The 18,562-nt window shown below is 42.2% G+C and overlaps 1 protein-coding gene and 4 non-coding genes across 5 annotated transcripts in view; all 5 read left to right on the top strand.

Annotated features, from left to right (window-relative positions):
• The first annotated feature begins 3,200 nt into the window (after window positions 1–3,200).
• trnah-gug lies at window positions 3,201–3,272 on the top strand. The gene has a single exon. It is a non-coding gene; the product is annotated as a tRNA-His (tRNA).
• A 331-nt stretch (window positions 3,273–3,603) lies between these two features.
• On the top strand, window positions 3,604–3,675 carry trnah-gug. Its single transcript has one exon. It is a non-coding gene; the product is annotated as a tRNA-His (tRNA).
• Window positions 3,676–4,191: 516 nt separating this feature from the next.
• On the top strand, window positions 4,192–4,263 carry trnah-gug. The gene has a single exon. It is a non-coding gene; the product is annotated as a tRNA-His (tRNA).
• Window positions 4,264–4,722: 459 nt separating this feature from the next.
• On the top strand, window positions 4,723–4,794 carry trnah-gug. Its single transcript has one exon. It is a non-coding gene; the product is annotated as a tRNA-His (tRNA).
• Window positions 4,795–5,414: 620 nt separating this feature from the next.
• The window catches only part of frmd5b (FERM domain containing 5b), a 40,022-nt gene continuing 26,874 nt past the window's right edge, over window positions 5,415–18,562 (top strand). Inside the window, exon 1 of the mRNA XM_047041977.1 lies at window positions 5,415–5,790. Coding sequence (XP_046897933.1) covers window positions 5,689–5,790 — 102 coding nt within the window. The 5' untranslated portion in view covers window positions 5,415–5,688. The remainder of the gene's footprint in view (window positions 5,791–18,562) is intronic.

Genomic DNA, 18,562 nt, shown 5'->3' with positions numbered 1-18,562 from the left:
TTCACTTGAAACCACCACTTTTCCTCTTATTCTTTTGCATACTGACAACTCAACATATACATTTCACTGCACTGATTGTAACTGGAACTATCACTATGAATTCCAGCTTCTTAAGTTTGAAACATAAATCAAGTTCAAAGCTACTATTCAGAATTCCTCTAATGTTACTTTACATAGACTCTTATCAAATTACACATGCATCTATTACTACAGTGCAGCTATTTTTACTCTTTTTTCATTTCCATCTTGTCCTTAATAACATTAAGGACGTTTTTTCATAATAAGGAGGCCTATGCAGTGACTGTGCTTATGATCTAGCCTAATCATTCCGCACACTTCTACCCAATGGAACGTATGATGGACAAACATGATCTGCAGAGCCTCCCACAGCAGCTGGTTCAGTGCTCTCTGACTGGAGCCACAGGGACAAAGATGGTGGCTCTCAGCTGGGCATTCTTGAAGGGGTGTGTTAGGTCTGATCAAAGCACAACAGGGTGTTTAAAGCATTTAGACATTGAAAGGTCGTGCCATGGGGCACAGCCTTTCCTCAGAAAGGAATAGTTTAGTTTTTCTCTCCCACAAATCACTCACCAACAAACATGTGATCTGGTGACAAGACATACAGCATAAGAAAAAAACATTTATAATGTATTGAATTCTCCATAGTCATTTATCCAACAAACTCATTAGAAGCAAATGGCTATAAATGGTCTCATAGAAAGACGTTTTTTTCTGCCACGTGCATTGCTATATATAGCAGTTCCTATAGTCCAGTGGCTTTGTTTGACAGATTTATAGGGGACATACAGTAGGGACAACATTATTGGCACTTGCTTAGCTTTATTATAAAACTTTGCCTATTCAAAAGGGTTGCACTAGTCTCCTTCAAACAGGATGTACTACAGCAAAACCATCTAAGGGTGTCTTTCCTAAATGTAGATGAGAGGTCTAAATTGCCATTTGAGACGCATACTGTAAACAGCCGATTCATCAATTCCAAGGAGGCAGTTAATGAACAAGGACCTTGGGGACCTAAAGGCCTCACGCCACCATATAATTACAGTCTAACATGAGCAGAGGACTGTGCCCGGAGAAGAACCTGAGACGATGGGCTGCAGGTTATGTGGCTGACCAAACCACTGTAATTTAATCTCGATTCCACTACGGCCCTAATTCACTACATAGACATCAGAAATAGTGACCTTTACTGTGTGGCTATGACATTTTCACTAAGCTTTCTTTCAACTGAGACAAAGCATTTGTACAACCAGGGAACTCCAACCACAGTGAGGCACTCCAATGTTATTTTTATTTGATCAGTTTGGAATATGTGTGATGTGCTCTTTAGGTCTTTCATCTAGGAAGGGATGGGTGCAGCTCCGAGGTAGAGCATTGGATTGCAAAACAAAATGTCACAGGTTTAATACCCCTTTGCTTTGGACACAAACTTCTGCTAATTGAACACATTGTTGTTTAGTTTTGATTACATAAATACCCTCAAAGCCATCTGGAAAATAGTGTTTACAGCATGGCAGTGCATCAGACAAACAGGTGTGGGCCACCTACCACATAAGCAAATTAAACCACGAGAAATATGTGTGGACATGAAAGCACTCCTGCAATTCTAAACAATTTGAGCAATTGCATCCTTTCAGGCAGGTGCAACCTCTGTAAAGAGCTTACAGACATTCCAACAGGTGCTGTGTGTGAAGAGCCATCAGTACTTCCGCGTGCTGTTTCACCACTACAGGAACTGGTCTTGGAAAGTGCCCTCTCTGACGCGGTTTTCACGTCAGAGAAAAAGGAGGGTTTCCAAACTGACAAACTTTAGCGTGTATACATTGTTTACTGAAGAGATCATGATGAATATATGATACAATATATGAAACAAGCTTATGCCAGGGAATAGATCCAACATAATTCAGTAGTGCCCAGCACACATATGATTTGTTATTGGGGACATCAACAGAACAGACTGTTCCGTTCTAAATGGACATGACGTCTTCGATTCAAGCTTGTTTGCATGATGATGTGTTGACATCTGAGCTACCGTCATTGGCTGCCCTACAGTCATTGGCTGCCCTGGGGTGCTCTATCCCACCCCACCCCCACTCCCACCCCCATTCTGCGGCTTATTTTGATGTTTGACAAGTCTCTGTGGAAACTAGGCTTGGATTTGTAAGACTGGGGTGTTAAAACTGTGACATCATCCACTGAATATTCACACCAGTGTTACCTCCAAGGAAGCAGAAACAGGAGATGACTTGACAGCTGAGCGTCACCCTTACTCTCACCCTCTCAGACACACACCGTTACTGTCACACACACTACTACTATAAACAACCATACTACCATTAACCAATAACATGATAAACACTATCACAAGCAAGGGCAGTGTTCCGTTTATGGTCAATATATTGTAACATTTGACTTCTAATTGACATGAAGCTTGTTTATTGTAAGTGCAGGAAATATGTGATCAACAGTTAAGTTCTAAATGACGATGGTTCGTTGAAAACGGCAGTCTGATATATTTTTTGACCAGAATGGTGCAACATATAGGCCTACGTCCCAGTCTGTCCCAATGATATAATATCGCTACACTAATTGTTGGTGAAACTGCAACAACAATAAAAACAGCTATGTCTGCATGCTATTCTTATTCGTCATTACAACAACATAAGCTACCTTTCTTTTAAAGACAGTAAATGAGGTTAATAAGTCGATTTTAAAAGAATGACGACAGCAACTTTTGATGAGACACTATTTGAAATAGAAGGTCCTCTAGCGGCGAAATAAGGGAAACAATAGAAGTTTGTAGGCTATGCCACGAGTCAAATAACTGACTTCTGTTTGGCATTCTATCAATTGTATGATTTTCTTTTGAGCATGTACCTGGCACAATCAGATGCAAACTTTACTTTCTCATATAATTACAAGGCTGCGTGATTAATCTGTGTCTGTCTTCGGTAAACTTCAGTACAGAATCTCCAAAATCCTTAATAATTAATTTTGTTGTAATTTTTCTAGATAAAATAGCAAATAACGGATGACCAAACGCAGGTGATCTAGGTTCAATCATAGATCATTCATTTCAATCATTCAGTATCATATTAACAAACCTAAACTACTATAGAAAATGAAAGTGAGTTTCAAAAAGGCATCTTTGACGCTGCCGACAACCGAGTCCATCGTAGCTCGCCGTGATCGTATAGTGGTTAGTACTCTGCGTTGTGGCCGCAGCAACCCCGGTTCGAATCCGGGTCACGGCATTGCGAAACAATGTCACGGCAGATGGACTCACTTTTACTCAAGCACACAATTCTAGCCTTATAGAACACGAGATAAATAACCTTATTATCTTTCTGCCTTTTGGATAATTTGAATGTTTCTAAATACTGTACTCTTTTTGCTATGTCTTTGTACTGCCGGTAGGCAATGCTCGTGTCTTTATTACGGTTAAAATGAACACGATAAACAAATCTATTCGGCAGACATTTAAAATTACTCATTTCTTCACGTCCACAAAAGTCAAACTCCTTTTGTAGTCCGATAGCTCTAAAGTCAAAATCAATGGCACCCGGTGCAAGTCCATCGTAGCTCGCCGTGATCGTATAGTGGTTAGTACTCTGCGTTGTGGCCGCAGCAACCCCGGTTCGAATCCGGGTCACGGCATTGCGAAACAATGTCACGGCAGATGGGAACACTTTTGCTCAAGCACACAATTCTAAACCACGAGACAATGTGTCAATTGACAAACTTCATTGTCTTGCTGCATTTGGGATATTTTGTATGTTTCTGAATACTGTTCTCTTCTTGCTATTTCTTTGTACTGCCGGTAGGTGATGCTCGTGTCTTAATTACGATTAAAATGAACATGATGAACAAATACATTCGGCAAACATTCGAAATTACTCAGTTGTTCACGTCCACTAAATCCAAACGCTTTTTGTGTCCGATAGGCAGAGTGCAAATTATGCAATGACAATTGGGAGGGGGGGGTCCAAATCTTAATTAGGGGGGTCAACCCCCCCCATGCCCCCCATACCCCCCCGCCCCCCCCCCCCCATGCCCCCCATACCCCCCCCCCCCCCCCCCCCCCCCCCCCCATGCCCCTCCTCCGTAATTTTAACCCTGCGGATAGGGCTCGTCTCTAAATTGATTGGTGTAGACATATGCCTATCGTAGCTCGCCGTGATCGTATAGTGGTTAGTACTCTGCGTTGTGGCCGCAGCAACCCCGGTTCGAATCCGGGTCACGGCATTGCGAAACAATGTCACGGCAGATGGGTACACTTTTGCTCAAGCACACAATTCTAAACCACGAGACAATGTGTCAATTGACAAACTTCATTGTCTTGCTGCATTTGGGATATTTTGTATGTTTCTGAATACTGTCCTCTTCTTGCTGTTTCTCTGTACTGCCGGTAGGCAAAGCTCGTGTCTTTATTACGATTCAAATGAACATGATGAACAAATACATTCGGCAAACATTCGAAATTTCTCAGTTGTTCACGTCCACTCAATCCAAACGCTTTTTGTGTCCGATAGGCAGAGTGCGAATTATGCAATAACAATCGGGGGGGGTGGGTTCCTAATCCTAATTAGGGGGGTCAACCCCCCCCTCCCCCCCCCCCCCCCCATGCCCCCCTCCATAAATAGAACCCTGCCGATAGGGCTAGTGTCTAAATTGATTAAAGGGTATTCACGCCTATCGTAGCTCGCCGTGATCGTATAGTGGTTAGTACTCTGCGTTGTGGCCGCAGCAACCCCGGTTCGAATCCGGGTCACGGCATTGCGAAAACAATGTCACGGCAGATAGGCTCACTTTTATTTAAGATTGATTACAAGTTCTTTAAATAGCAGTAGTTCTTTTGGGTTGGAAAGTTAGCCTACTTCAAAAGATTGAATACGCATACCAAAATGAGGACTTTAGTTTGTATAGCTTCATTGACCACCAGAGGGAGCCAGTAGGCTACGCAGGGAATTGTGATAAAGCTTTTAGATTTTTCCAATCTGTTTCTATAAGGCTATATGGTCTACACCATATTTTGGGCATCACTTAACAGAGAGCTAGTCTATCTATCACGTCTTGTGTCATCAAGCGCTCAATGGTAAAAAAAAAATGCGTGTGACTGTGACAGAGTACAACAAAATGACGGAAACTATTGGCATAAAAACGGTGTTTTACTTCAACTATAGGCACTTTATAGCTACTCACAATAAGGGCATGAACATGTAATATGAGTGTTGAGGATATTTGTGCTAATGAAACATCCACCAGGTAGTTAGAATGTTTCCTTACCGCGGTTTGGAAGGCTTACAGCGTGTGGAAGACCAACCTGTGGCCAAAAAGAAATGTGAGGCGTCGCTTGTCGTTGGTTTTAAGGCACGTCATTCAGCGCCCGCAGACCCGCCCAGTATCATTTCAAGCAGTAGAGACGAGGGTAAAGGTATGATGATAAGTGTTTGACTGAACCATAACCGTCTTTTCACTTAGCTACTGATACATTCAGTGGTTGTTCAACCAGGAACACACTGTGAGGATATCTATATTGAAAACGATGCCTAATCTCCGCCTCAGGTTGCATTTGTTGCGATCCAGGTGTTGGACCAAAGAAGAAGAACGTCGTTAATCTGACATACTTCTGTTGTGAACAGTTTATTGTTGTCCCACACGCAGACAAAGATGCTGAGTCGATTGATGAGTGGCAGCATCAGGAATTTGGAAAGAGAATACAACTGTACCGTCAGGCTGCTGGATGATTCGGAATACACCTGCACGATTCAGGTCAGTTACACAAATATTTATTTAACCTATTTTGACGCTTTATGCATCTTTCGCCTGTCGCTCTGCGCTGATGGGACATATGCCGATTTCTTCCGAGACGCGGATACCTGTGAACATCACATGACGGCAGCATTAATGTGAACACAAGAATGCGTTTTATCTGCATTGCGTATGGCTAGTCAATTATATTTGTGACTGAATACAGACAATCTGACTGTTATCTATTCCTTATATATGTCTCCAACGTCCCATTGCTCTGTTAAACGGAGCTTTACAAAAATGTACTGATAAATTGTAGTACTTGTGTTATATTGGAATGGAAAGAATCAATAAGTAGAGTTATAATCTACACCTGAAGCAGTAAAAAGCTGTGTGTGCGTGCATACGCGTGTGTGTGTGTGTGCGTGTGTGTGTAAGAGATAAAGAGAGAGAGATAGAGAGAGAGAGAGAGAGAGAGAGAGAGAGAGAGAGTTTGTGTTCTTCTAGTCTGCCTGGATTCCTGATATGTAACAGTTGCTCTTTGATGGTTGTTACTTTAAAATATTTTTCTCACAAGTATTCGCAATGACATAACACAAAAAGACCATCACCATTCTCACATTTGTATGATATGACAACAAACGCAAAGAAAGCCTACTTTATAATGTGACAAGGACACTTAGCTGGTTTATTCTGAAGATAAATGGAACAGGATCAAACACCAATCTTGTGAACGTCTTATATTTCCTTCCAGTCTACTAGCCTTGCCAGTTTGTGAACAAACAGTGACTGAACAATTGGGGTTGAGATCATCAATTGTAGACTTTTATGATCAGTGGTTAGATAATCGACAATGTGAATAGCTGCCTATACAGTTCTTTATGGCAATTTAAAGTGAGAGCTTCTTTTTCTCTTTTCCTGACTCCCTTTGGAGACATGGCCCAGAATGAGTGGCCTCCTGGGGTGTGACAAAGCAGAACAGGGGCCACACCTCATTAGCTCCATTCAGCCCACCTAGTATCCATCTCAGAAGCAGTTCCATTTAGTCACGCAGAAGTAGGATGTTTTCCTACTCATCAAACAGTGTTTCACCGAATGTCGCACAAGCCTTGTTTGCGCAACACACCTTTTGGCCCAATGAGAAGACCGCAGGTGAATGACAGACAGAGGCAGAGAAAGAGGCAGAAGGGATTCTCCTTGTCCTGCTGGTCAAATTATAATCTTAGCAGAACGTTGTAGTCAATCCATACTACTCTTGTATAGAAAAGGAAGGGAAATATGGACTGAAAGGATGGAAAGATAGGACAAGAAGAACCTGATACAGAGTAGACAGATTGAGGTGAAAGCATCTAAAGAGGTTAGTCCTTTTACAAAATGTCCATTATCAGCTGAACTTAACGCTAACTTGGCTCTCCAGTTCTTGAGTGCATGTTAGTCAACTTTGTATATTGCACAGACTTCACTGTGTATATCTATAGAATTTGAACAGGGAAACATTCTAGAATCACATAATTATTGTTATTATTCTTTTTTACATTGGTCAAACTAGAACAAATGAAATGTATTTCCATGCACTGTTGAGGCCTTGTACTGTTGCTTGATATGAGTGTTCATAAATGGATACACCGTTAAATGAATTATGCCTCAGTTGTAATATTGATCCCACAGAGGCAATGCACATCAGTATAACTGAGTCACCTTGCGCAGAAATGATAGGGAACAGGCAAGACTCAGTCTATGCAGCACAAACAGAATTCCGACTTCTCTGAAAGCTAAATGCCAAAATTGGAAGGAGATTCTCTCATTAGGATTCTGAAGCATTATTGAAATGGATTTCTGTCTTCTAAATGGGTTCTTCCCACTTTTAATCTGGATGGATGTTACCAATATTTGAGAAGTCTTCTCTAAACTTTTAAAACTCATATTCTATTTCCGTGTGACAGCTTTGTCTGTCATCCATTTCAGTATATACTTGTCCGGAAAACTCATTAATTGATCATATTCACACTACATATCACATGAACGTGGTATTCAGCTGGGAGCGTTTTGACCGTAAAAATCCATGGACTGCTTATGCCGAACCCTTAAATTGATTTTTCCTAACCACTCAGGCTTAATATAGAATAAAAGTAGAATGTGCTTTAGACAACCCAAAGTAGGCTGTTGAGCTGAGATTTGGTAAAGACATGTCTTTTAGATTTGAAAGGTACCCTACAAAATACCATATTAATCCATATGTAGAAAAATAAAAATAATCTCCTACATATTGGATGTGCATCAGTGTACATCTAAAGATGTCACTTCTGTAACTTGTACTGATGATGCCCAGGGATCTCCATTGAGCAAATATGCTCTGATTATTTGAAATGATTGAAATTTCGGGGTGTTGATCTCAGCCAACACCCCCCCATCCTATTTTTCCTAGTTTATTTATTATTTATGTGTATGTGTTTAAATTGTGACCTTTAACTTCTTTTTTTTGCCCAGGTTTCTGTATAGTGCGTGTTTGCTGCTGTTACATGTTGATAATTGTGGTGTGTTCACAATGGAAAAACAATAACAACTTTGATTATAATTTTTTTGGGGGGGTGTTTGGTCCTTAAGCCACTGATACGTTAATGCGGTTTCCCTCATTCTACAAAAATGCATCTGAAGAAATTTGTGCTTAATATTAAGCTGCAGACTGTAGCTGCAAAGACATTAGGCTTCATCGAGAACATCCTGGTTTAGTGCCAGCTTTGGGGAAGACAAAATGTGAAACCTTAAACCTTCAAATTTTGCCAACATAACAGAAGGGAACCTTTAACCACACATTCCCTGATGATCCAGAAGCATTTGAAGACAGCCAAAGGCTTCCTACTACATGTCCATGTACAGTATGCGCTCACACGCAAACAAAAATACACAAACCCAAATAACAGTTAGCTGTTTGTCATGCTTTTTTCAGCAACTATGGCTGAGAGTGAGGTAAAAAAGCATGCTAAAGAGTTCAAGCGTTGTTGCTTTGCCAGACATTAATTATTAAAATGTGTGCCAGGAGTACATTTTTAATGGGGCCTTAACTTCGAGTGCTACAATAGCACACATGTTGCTGGTGGTGTTTACACTGAGCCTGGGATGCAGCAGCAATAGGATAATCTGCCTCCTCATTCTGCAACAGCTCCTACATGGTGATGTCACAGAGGCAGCTTTGCTGCACTGCCTAAGGATTCAGCAGTCAGCAGTGGCGGTTTGTACTGTACTTTCACAGAGCAGCAAAAGAGGCGCCCATTTATTTGGAGAAAAATAGACTTGTCTGCATCATTTTCAGGGGTTAGTCCTGCCTGACATTCTTTAAACTGACTATAAGACAAGGCACACGTCATACAAATAAACGTCCCCATAGCGGACTGTACGTTTGAGATATGAATAACACTAAGGAAAGTTTCACTTACAGTTGGGATCTTAGTCACACCAAACCTCCTTACCCCTTTTGTCACCCTCTCCCATTCGCCGTCCCTAAGATCCTGGTCCCTGGCTGGCCCCTGAGCACCAGAGAATCCTCTCTTTGTCTCACCCCCTCTTCCTCTCTCTTCTCTAGCACTGCGGCTCTGCAGATTAATGAGCCATCCTAGGGAGAACCTGACACCACAGGACTTTACAGTACACACACGCACACACGCACACACACACACACACACACACACACACACACACACACACACTGTACATGACACAGCAATAAAGACACTGCATGCTGCTCACTGAGGACATTTATCATTACTCAAACCATGGCTATGGCTGGAAAATCTACTCTCTAGTCAAACATAACTTCCGATACGATCAAATAAAGCAAGTGCATGTATATATAGTACATAAATAATATAAATATACTGCATATAACCCTTTATATATGTATACATAAATCACATGACCTGCCTACACTTGTGTTATGCCGTTATTGGGGCCAGTCTCCCTCCTCGTACAGCTCTGTGTGCCAGTGACCCAGAATACCTGGCCTCCTTCTGACTGCTTCCTCTCCAGCCCGGCCCAAACAGATGGCCTATGTTTGGCTCGGGACCATGGTGGTCCTCATCACTATTGACATTGTCCCACTGTTATCATTCATCATGAACAGACACACACACACACTTCAAAACGTGTGTGCTGACACACAAATGCTCAGTGACACACACTGTGGGGTCTGGCAATGTGATTACACATAGGTGGTCCAATCACAAGCTCACAATTACATGCAAACAAACCAAACAGAGTTTAGTCCAAATAATACGTTTTTGGTGAAGGGTTAGTGAATTAAATGTTCAAGCAATGTAATTACAATAGTTATTACTTATTGATTTGGTGCACTACCCTATAAGCATCTAACTCCCTGGCTCATTTCACCATAGCTGATGTTCAAATGTATTTCTTATGTTGGGAAGCATGCAAGAGAAAATGGGAAAAAGGACCAGCAGAACTGCTAAACAATCTCTGGGCTCCTATGAGAACCGTCGCATCTCAAAGATTACAGACCTATTGCAGGTCAGTGGAATTTGAGGAATGGATTACTTCTTACACTGTAATGACTTCTCTCTTTCTCACAGAAACACACTCGCTTTTATATTAAATTATTTTCTTGCGATTCTGGCCTTTTTATTGTCATCCCTTTCCCTTCCTTTTCATATCATGCATTCTCTGTACACATCCCTAGAAATGAAACCTAATTTCATTTTTGGTTAGCTCCTGCGTCAACCTTGTCAGGGCCTCAAAGCTGGCCTCTGAGTCCCTGGTTACACGTAGGTTATGGAAGCTCCATTGATGTCCCCTCCCACTGTATGGTTCATTAGAGAAAGAGTCTGTGTTCTCTGTCACCAGAGTACATGTCCCTATCTATCACAGAGACTGGTCCGACATTCCCCCTGTTAAACAGAAGCATGTGGAGTGGAGGGGTCATTCGCTTGACAAATGTTTTTCTCAAGTTGTGTCCTAAAAAAAGACATAGGGATGTTTTTATTGCCTAAAATACTGCCAAAAAGGCAAGGTCTTATGTATTGGGTTTGTTTAATGAACCTTGTTTTTTTCAAATGTAATTTGTTCCACACTATTGGAGACAGAGGTTTTGTTAAAACAAAAGCAGAAACTGAAAATGACATAAACCCAAAAGGACATCAATCCAGACCAATATGTAATGGTACTGAGGATGACAAAACTAGATCTCACCAAGGTGAGTGTTTGTTAGAGGTTTTGCAGATCTTCAGAGACTGATAGCGATCAGACTGCTGGGGAAGTGGACAGCAGATTCTCACCATGACTGGCTCTAATTGAAAGACTGTCCTTCAGTGGTGGAATTAAAGCACATTAGAACATCTTAAAATGCATTCAGTGGAACCATTTCGCAACAAGAAATGACATATTATCCCATAGTGTAGTGCAGTGTCAGTGTTTCGGCTACACAGCCTAGGCTCTTGCTTTCATGTCGAACTTGAAAGGAGTGACGGGGCGGATTTGAGGGTGCTGCAATTTGCTGTGGAGGACAGTATCTTTGAAAATTGGAAAACAGCTAAGAGACAGTGGTGATTCTGAAATGATGGTGGCAATATGACTGAAATTGAAAATAGTGTTGTTTCTGTGTGCTTCATGTTTAATTCATCAGGTCTGATTATGTTGGGCCTTTTGAGGATTTTGTCTCCAGATTTTTTGGTGGTCATGCTCATGATCCTCATCTGTGTGAATATTTGACTGATTAACATGGAAAACACGAGAGCTGTTTTTCTCACAGAGTTACGAATTATCTTTTTTCCATTTACCCAAGACAATGTCCCATCCATTTTCCTTCCTATTACCCTCAAGGGTAGGTCTTTGGATAGAGGACTATACTGGATTACAGACCCAAATTTGAAATGTCATTTTCTAGTTGATTTGGCAACACTTGTTGTATTGCCACTTCAAACGATGACTTGAGACTTTGATTCGAGAAATCAGTGCCAAAGTAGAATAGATGGACATGCTTTTTGTTAACTCACAGCACTCCTTAGCATCAACATCATCCCTAAATTACTTTGGACACAACATAATTTATCTCAGCCATAAATCGAACCGGCAACCGCCCGATTAACAGCCAATTCTCTAACTGCTCAGCCATCTGACTACTTTGTTTTGTTTATGTTTTTAGTCTTCATGGTGTTTTGTTTGAACCCTGTCAGGCCGGGCATGTGGCTCTTCTGTTGTAAAGGCTAGGATGGAGTGTTTCTGGCAGCTGGAGCTGCCGCTCCTAGGAAACGTAGTGAACGCAAGTTGAAACACTCCTCTTCAGTTGCTCAGTTTTCTGTGTTGAGATTTCCTAAACTCAGTAGGGAAAGGCTGTACATCTGCTTGCAGTTGGTACCTAGATCAATTCCGTATTTCCCTCCCACACAGTGTCGGAGGCTTTGCATGACATTTTTGTTAACACTTTGTTTGGATCTTGGTTGGAACCTAATGGTTTGAGCAAGGAATAAGTCAATACGTGAAAAATCATCACTCTGGCAAGATGTATTATGTATAGGGGTGTATCATTTTGTTGTCTCTCTGCCTCTATTTTACATAGATCATTTGTAACAACGTGTATTATGAGTTTAATTTGTGTGCCAATGTAAACTTCTCCAGTGCTTGGATTCTTAGGCAGTGTTACTTCACTGTACAAAGCTCAATGTATAGAAATCCCTGTTTGCAATCCCAGTGCGTTGGAACCATTTATACCCAATCATTCATTGCATGATTATGGGCATGATTAATAATATTTCTGTAATAATGTGTAGACTTGGTGCTCACCATGGCTAAATTGGTTTTTAATCTTAGGGTGCACTACAAAGGCACGTCTAGCTAGGAACCTTCCTAACCAACCCTCAATAGATATAACTCACCCATCCAACTTCCATACACACAGACACTTTACTGAAGTTCTCTGTCTCTCTCTCTCTGTCTGTTTCTCTTTCTCCTATTAGGCCTCCCCCCTCTCATTGCATACCCCCACTCTCTCTATCTCTCTTTATGTCTGTCTTTGTCTTTCTTTCTCTGTCGATGTGTCTGTCTCTCGCGTCAGCTAGTCTCTCCCACGCCTATTCCTGCTCCAGGCACTGCATTGAATAAGGAGAGGGGCTTGTTTCGTAACACCCAAACTTCCCTGGGAGAGGGAGTTTATATGGGCTGCTTAGCCACTCTCTTGTCTTGTATGTGTGTGTGTGTGTGTGTGTGTGAGTGAGCGTGGAGCAGGAGATGAAAGAGGAGGGGGTCGGTGTTTGCCTGGCCTGTGGGAGATCCTCTTCTCTCAGCTGAGATAGGTGGATGGCATGAATGACTCACAGTCACAGACAGCTTTACTCGGTTCTTTATTGTAATATACGGTACTGTATCTGCGTTTCCCTTTTTTACATATTGACATTTTGTATGACATACTGTTGAGGAGGTGCATAAAGGAGTATACAGCAGACTAGATCAAGCAGTTTACTTTATTTGTCATTCCAATAACTGCTAAGTACAGTCATGGTATTGATTCTAAGGTGTAGCTTAACCTGTCTGAGTACTGGAGTTGTAGTGTAGATGTGAGAGTGTTTGTATGTGTGTGAGTATGTGTGTGCATGTGTGAGAGTGTGCACCTATGTGTGTACGTGTGTGTCTCTGGCTGTTCCATAACTTCTTCCAGCCTCCTCCTTAGACAGAGACACAATAGTTGGACTGTAAATCATCAGTGCCACAGCTGGGGGTGAATACATTCCAGACACGTTCTCCATCATCTCCTTAATGACTGCAGCTACTGCAGGCCACAGTATCAAATACAGATCGGGAGGCGCCACAGAAATTGGATAGATTGGCACCGCACTGATCAGTAGTAATGTGTTGGAATGTAATTTGTGCTGCAGTGGATTTCTCTCCTTGTGATTTTTGAAGAACATCATGTAACGAGAGTGATGGAAGGAAACTATCAAGTTATTGATATTTTAGTAAGTTGATATACGTTGTTTTCGAATCCTCCATTATATTCCAGCAATTCGACTACGGTATATTTAAGAGTAGTTTCATGAACAGCCAAGTTCTATATTGTGATTTCCAAACATGGGTTTGTACGACAACGGGCTATGTACTATGTTATGAAACAGGCTTGCCCAGCATTTGAATGAATATAACAGACTTTTTCAAATGAATCCTCCCAGGTCTGCATAGCACCAACAGTAACATGAGACCCCCCTTCTTTACCTAATTTAAATGTTTCCATTGGCACAGTAATGAGATTCAAGGCAATGTTGTCCATGGCTGTCCCCCTCTTCCAGTCCCATCTGGCTCTCAAATGAGCTCCACAGAAACACTTCATCCTAGCCTCGACAACAGAAGAGCATCAGCTCGACAGGGTTCAAACAAAACACCATGAAGACTAAAAACATAAACAAAACAAAGTAGTCAGATGGCTGAGCGGTAAGAGAATTGGCTATTAAGTGGAAGGTTACTGGTTTGATTCTTGGGCCGAGACAAATTATGTTGTGTCTAAACTATTTTAGGGATGATGATGATGTTAAGGAGTCCTGTGAGTTAATAAAAAACATGTCCATCTATTCTGCTTTGGCACTGATTTCTCAAATTAATGTCTCAAGTCATCGTTTGAAGTGGCAATGCAGAATCACACGGAACTGTTAGTTTGACAGGGGCTGTGGATTCATGTAACTTTTAAGATTAAGTTTTGAATACAAAGTGACAAGGTGATTCTTTGAGTTTGAGGTTTTTTTTTTAAGGGCAAATTGCAAAACATCTATACATCTATACATACTGAATGGCACATAGCCTTATGAGGCCTTAACTCACCCAAGGTGCTGGACGTTGTAAAGTGTAGAAAAAAAGGCAAAATGTCATTGTGTATGGTGATATTATTACTGTAGCATGGCAGGGTGCTCTCATGCAATATGAACAGTCAGAAACCTTGGGTGAAGAAGAGAAAAACATTACGTTTATGATGCTTTGACAAGACCTTTATATCAGTTTCTCACGGAACAGATTGAGGTGGCTACGGCAAATTCATTACCCCCAAGCTCTTGTAAACATTGCATTAAGTGTTGGCTACTGAAATAATTATGTTTTTGACAGTTCAGATAACTTTGTATTGGATTGCATAATGGAGGTTGTAGCTTGAAGATAAGCTTACAACAATATACAATGAATAAACCATGGCACAATATAACGTTTACAGTTTGTTTGAGTGAATGTTAATCAGTTTGTCACAGTTATGCCTCCCAGGATGCCAGGCTGTGATGATGACATTGTCCTGTCCTTGGATTTCAGTGACGCTGGGGAACCACAGGTCTCCATGGCAACAAGCTTAATACGTCACTGCTCTCCAGCTGCTCTCGTCAGACTGCTATAAGCCCAGACTCTGCGGCCGCCCAGCGGTGACACGCTGCTCACACAAGACCGTGCATGCCAAGCACCCCGCCATCCTAATATGGCCTAATCTGGCAGCCTCTTTCAGCCACACACTGAGGCACATTGGCCCTTCTGATGTTGACAACTTCACCTCACAACTCTGTTGTCATAGCCTACTCACCCACTCAAATAATACATGTGCTTAGCACATGTTCCCCATGACCCGTCGACAGCATTAGAGCAGTGAAGCCGTCATCTGTGCCGAGAGTCAGGTGCTCCAGTTTATCTACTTGTGGTGTGTGGCCGTCTTTACCCCAGTTTGGATCTTTCCTCTGGGAAGGTTAGCCCCTAAATGAACAACTTCCTAAATGGGGTTAATGTTCTGTCGTAGCCCAATTTCCAGTGGGTTGCCTCCCAACAGAGGGGACTTGATGGATGTCTGTGAGAGAGGTTCTATTATGGTGTGGTGGTGTTATTTTCCTGTACAGACAGAGATGGTCTGGCAGTCTGGAACCTCAGATTTGAAAACTGTGTACTGTATTGCACCCACCGGGGCTGGTTGCTTGTTCAAGATCAAGCAAGGTTGAGAACTTCTCTTTGTCTCACGCCCTCTGCTCTTGCCAATCATCCTTCTGACAGTACACTTCCTCCCAAAGGGCTCCTCATGCATCCCTCCTCTGTGGAGGTCGTTGCGACCTTGCTGCCTGACTAGACACTGTCCTCACCACGCCTTCTCTGCTTATGAACCATTAATGTGCACAGAGTGTTCTGCATCCAGCTGCTGCCGGCTCCAGGAGGAGACCCAAGCCAGGTGAGCTGCGTCGGATGGAGCCTCGCCTCAGCATTGGGACCTCAGACAACCCTATTAGTGTGAGCGTGTGGGGCTCTGATGACAGGAAAGATCCCTTACGTCTCGTTCATCCACAGCTTATGTAACCCAGGTTCTGATGTTTTAGCAACAACAAAAAATCCCAAATAAAACCTGGGGTGTCAGCATGTGCGGTTGCAGCGAGGCATTATGGGGGGAAATAAAAAATGTATAAAAATGGCTTGATAGAGGAGAATAATGCAGCACAAAGAGAGAGTGGAGGGCTGTGTCACGCAGGCCAGTCCCAGCCCTCGCCCCTGTCTCCGTGGTTAGAGTGTCAAGCAAACCAAGAGAGAGACAGATATAGATATAGCCAAACCGGATATAAATATCCACCATTAATAACCCGCACACGTCCTGCGTCGGTGTCTAAAGTCTAAAGCTCCTCAGTCATCCTCTAAAATCAATCATCCATCACCCAGTCATCAATCACAGAGGGGACTGCTTCATTGAAGCAGAGATGGACCTTTGTAGAGTTAGTCTGGGGATAAGCCTATTACAGTTCTATATTCTGGTTCTACTGGGGAGGAGATGGACAGATGTGTTAATTATGGACTGCACCTCCAGGTGAACACAGCTCATCTGTAATGAGGAGAGGGTACCATGTCTTATCTGTGTAGATATCCTCTGCTCTAATGAAGCGTAACCTGGCAATTAAATAACTAGAACGTTCTCTTCAGGCCTACCTGTAAAGAAGGCTGTGGTTAGGCTCTGTTGGAGACCTGATGAAAACATTGTTCCTAAAAGCAATAGAAGGTCTTGTCTTTGGTTACAAAAAGCAAAATACCCCGCAAAATGTACATGTGCGTACTGTGTCTCCTACTTAAATGTACTGTTTGACTCACACTGTCAGACCTCAGGGACCGCAGTCTAGTTTTGTCTGAATGATGTGAAATATGTATAATAGCATTGAAATTCCTGTAACATTTGGATTTTCTGGGTATCTTCATTGTGAATTTTCTGTCTCCGTGTGAACATACAGAAATGATTGAACATGGCTTACAATAAGTGAGGCGAACACACACTGAGGTCAGTGTCTCATGCCAAACGCTAGAGTAAGCTGACCATGCAAAATGGCAACAACCCCTTCCAGATTCCCTACACCTCCAAATGTGCCTGACGGATGGAAAATTGATTTGTTCTCGTATGGAGTCTGACTACCATGAAAGTGCTTATGGGAGAAATCTGGCTCCTGTCTAAGGAGACTGCTTAGGTGAGCATGATTGGTCCCTGACAGTCCCTTCATCTGACATCTGAGCTCATCAGTAAAGCACCTTCAAACCTCATTACTTACTGGATGAGGACAAACTCAGAGGGAGTCAGGTGGTTGAACGGTAAGGGAAGCGGGCTGAAGGTGGTAATCTGAAGGTCGCCAGTTTGATTCCCGGCCGAGCCAAATGACGTTGTGTCCTTGGGAAAGGCGCTTCACCCTACTTGCCTCGGGGGGAATGTTCCTGTACTTACTGTAAGTCCCTCTGGATAAGAGCGTCTGCTAAATGACTAAATCTAAGCTCTGTAGGTTCCCCATGTCACTACAAGGCCAGCCTGGCCAAATACATAAGAAGAAGAAGACAGAAAACAATACAGATTCATGGTTTGTTGAATTGGCAAGCTCTTTTTCTGGTGGACTATGACAGTCATAATAATTTTAGCTTGTGAAGTATGTTATAAAATGATATGTGAGATGTTCTGCTAGCTATGTGTTTTTAAGTGAAATGTTTTCATTTTGACAGGACTTTAATTGTTGTTTTTACTTTGCCTCATGATGTGCTTCATATTCTTGATTCTTAAGTGGGGGGTTTACACTGACTGGTTATTTTGTAGCACACAAGTTCTGTATTATGCCGAAATAACTACACATTTGTAACATGGCATGGATAGAATATGGCCTAGCTACAGTACTACCCAACTCTGTTATAGAGATAAAAGATAACCCTGTGGAAATATCCAGCCCTAAAGGTAGTTTTTTTTCTCTTCTCCTTTCCTCTCCTCAATCCTCCTTCTGTCCACTGACTGCAGTCTTAGAGGTATTGGAGATGTTAATTGAAAGGTGTTCTAAGTGTCTGTCGTTAATGGAGTGCCTGCTCTCAGTGATTGCACTTCCCTTTAGTTGGTGACGTGAGCCTAGCTACTCGTCTTCCATTATCCACAAGAGATTTTATTGAAAAACAGCATGGGGAATCAGATACCTTGAAACCATTGCCTTTAACTTTGCAGTGACACATTAGATATTAACTTGCCAGATAGATATGAGAGACTATGACAAGATGTGTCAGGAAAGTAACCCCTCACAAATGAATTCAGTTCTGGAACTGTCCCATTTTCTTTCTGGAAAAAGAAATTGGGTTTCGTGCCAGTTTTACCTGTCTGTCATTTTTGTTGAGGTCTACTGGGACTATCATTCCTGTTTGGAATTTCGGTGGAGTTTGTCTTAACTGCCACAATTTGGCTTTGCTCTTGAGTGTGTGTGTGTGTGTGTGTGTGGGGGGGGGGGGGGGGTCTGTGCCTGTACAAAAACATCCAATTCACATTGCTATGGCAGGGAAACAGCTGGGCAGT

This window comes from Hypomesus transpacificus, chromosome 19, assembly GCF_021917145.1.
Source record: "Hypomesus transpacificus isolate Combined female chromosome 19, fHypTra1, whole genome shotgun sequence".
Lineage (NCBI taxonomy): Eukaryota > Metazoa > Chordata > Actinopteri > Osmeriformes > Osmeridae > Hypomesus > Hypomesus transpacificus.
Note: the sequence above shows the minus strand (reverse complement) of the source record. Positions and strands in the feature narration are given on the sequence as shown.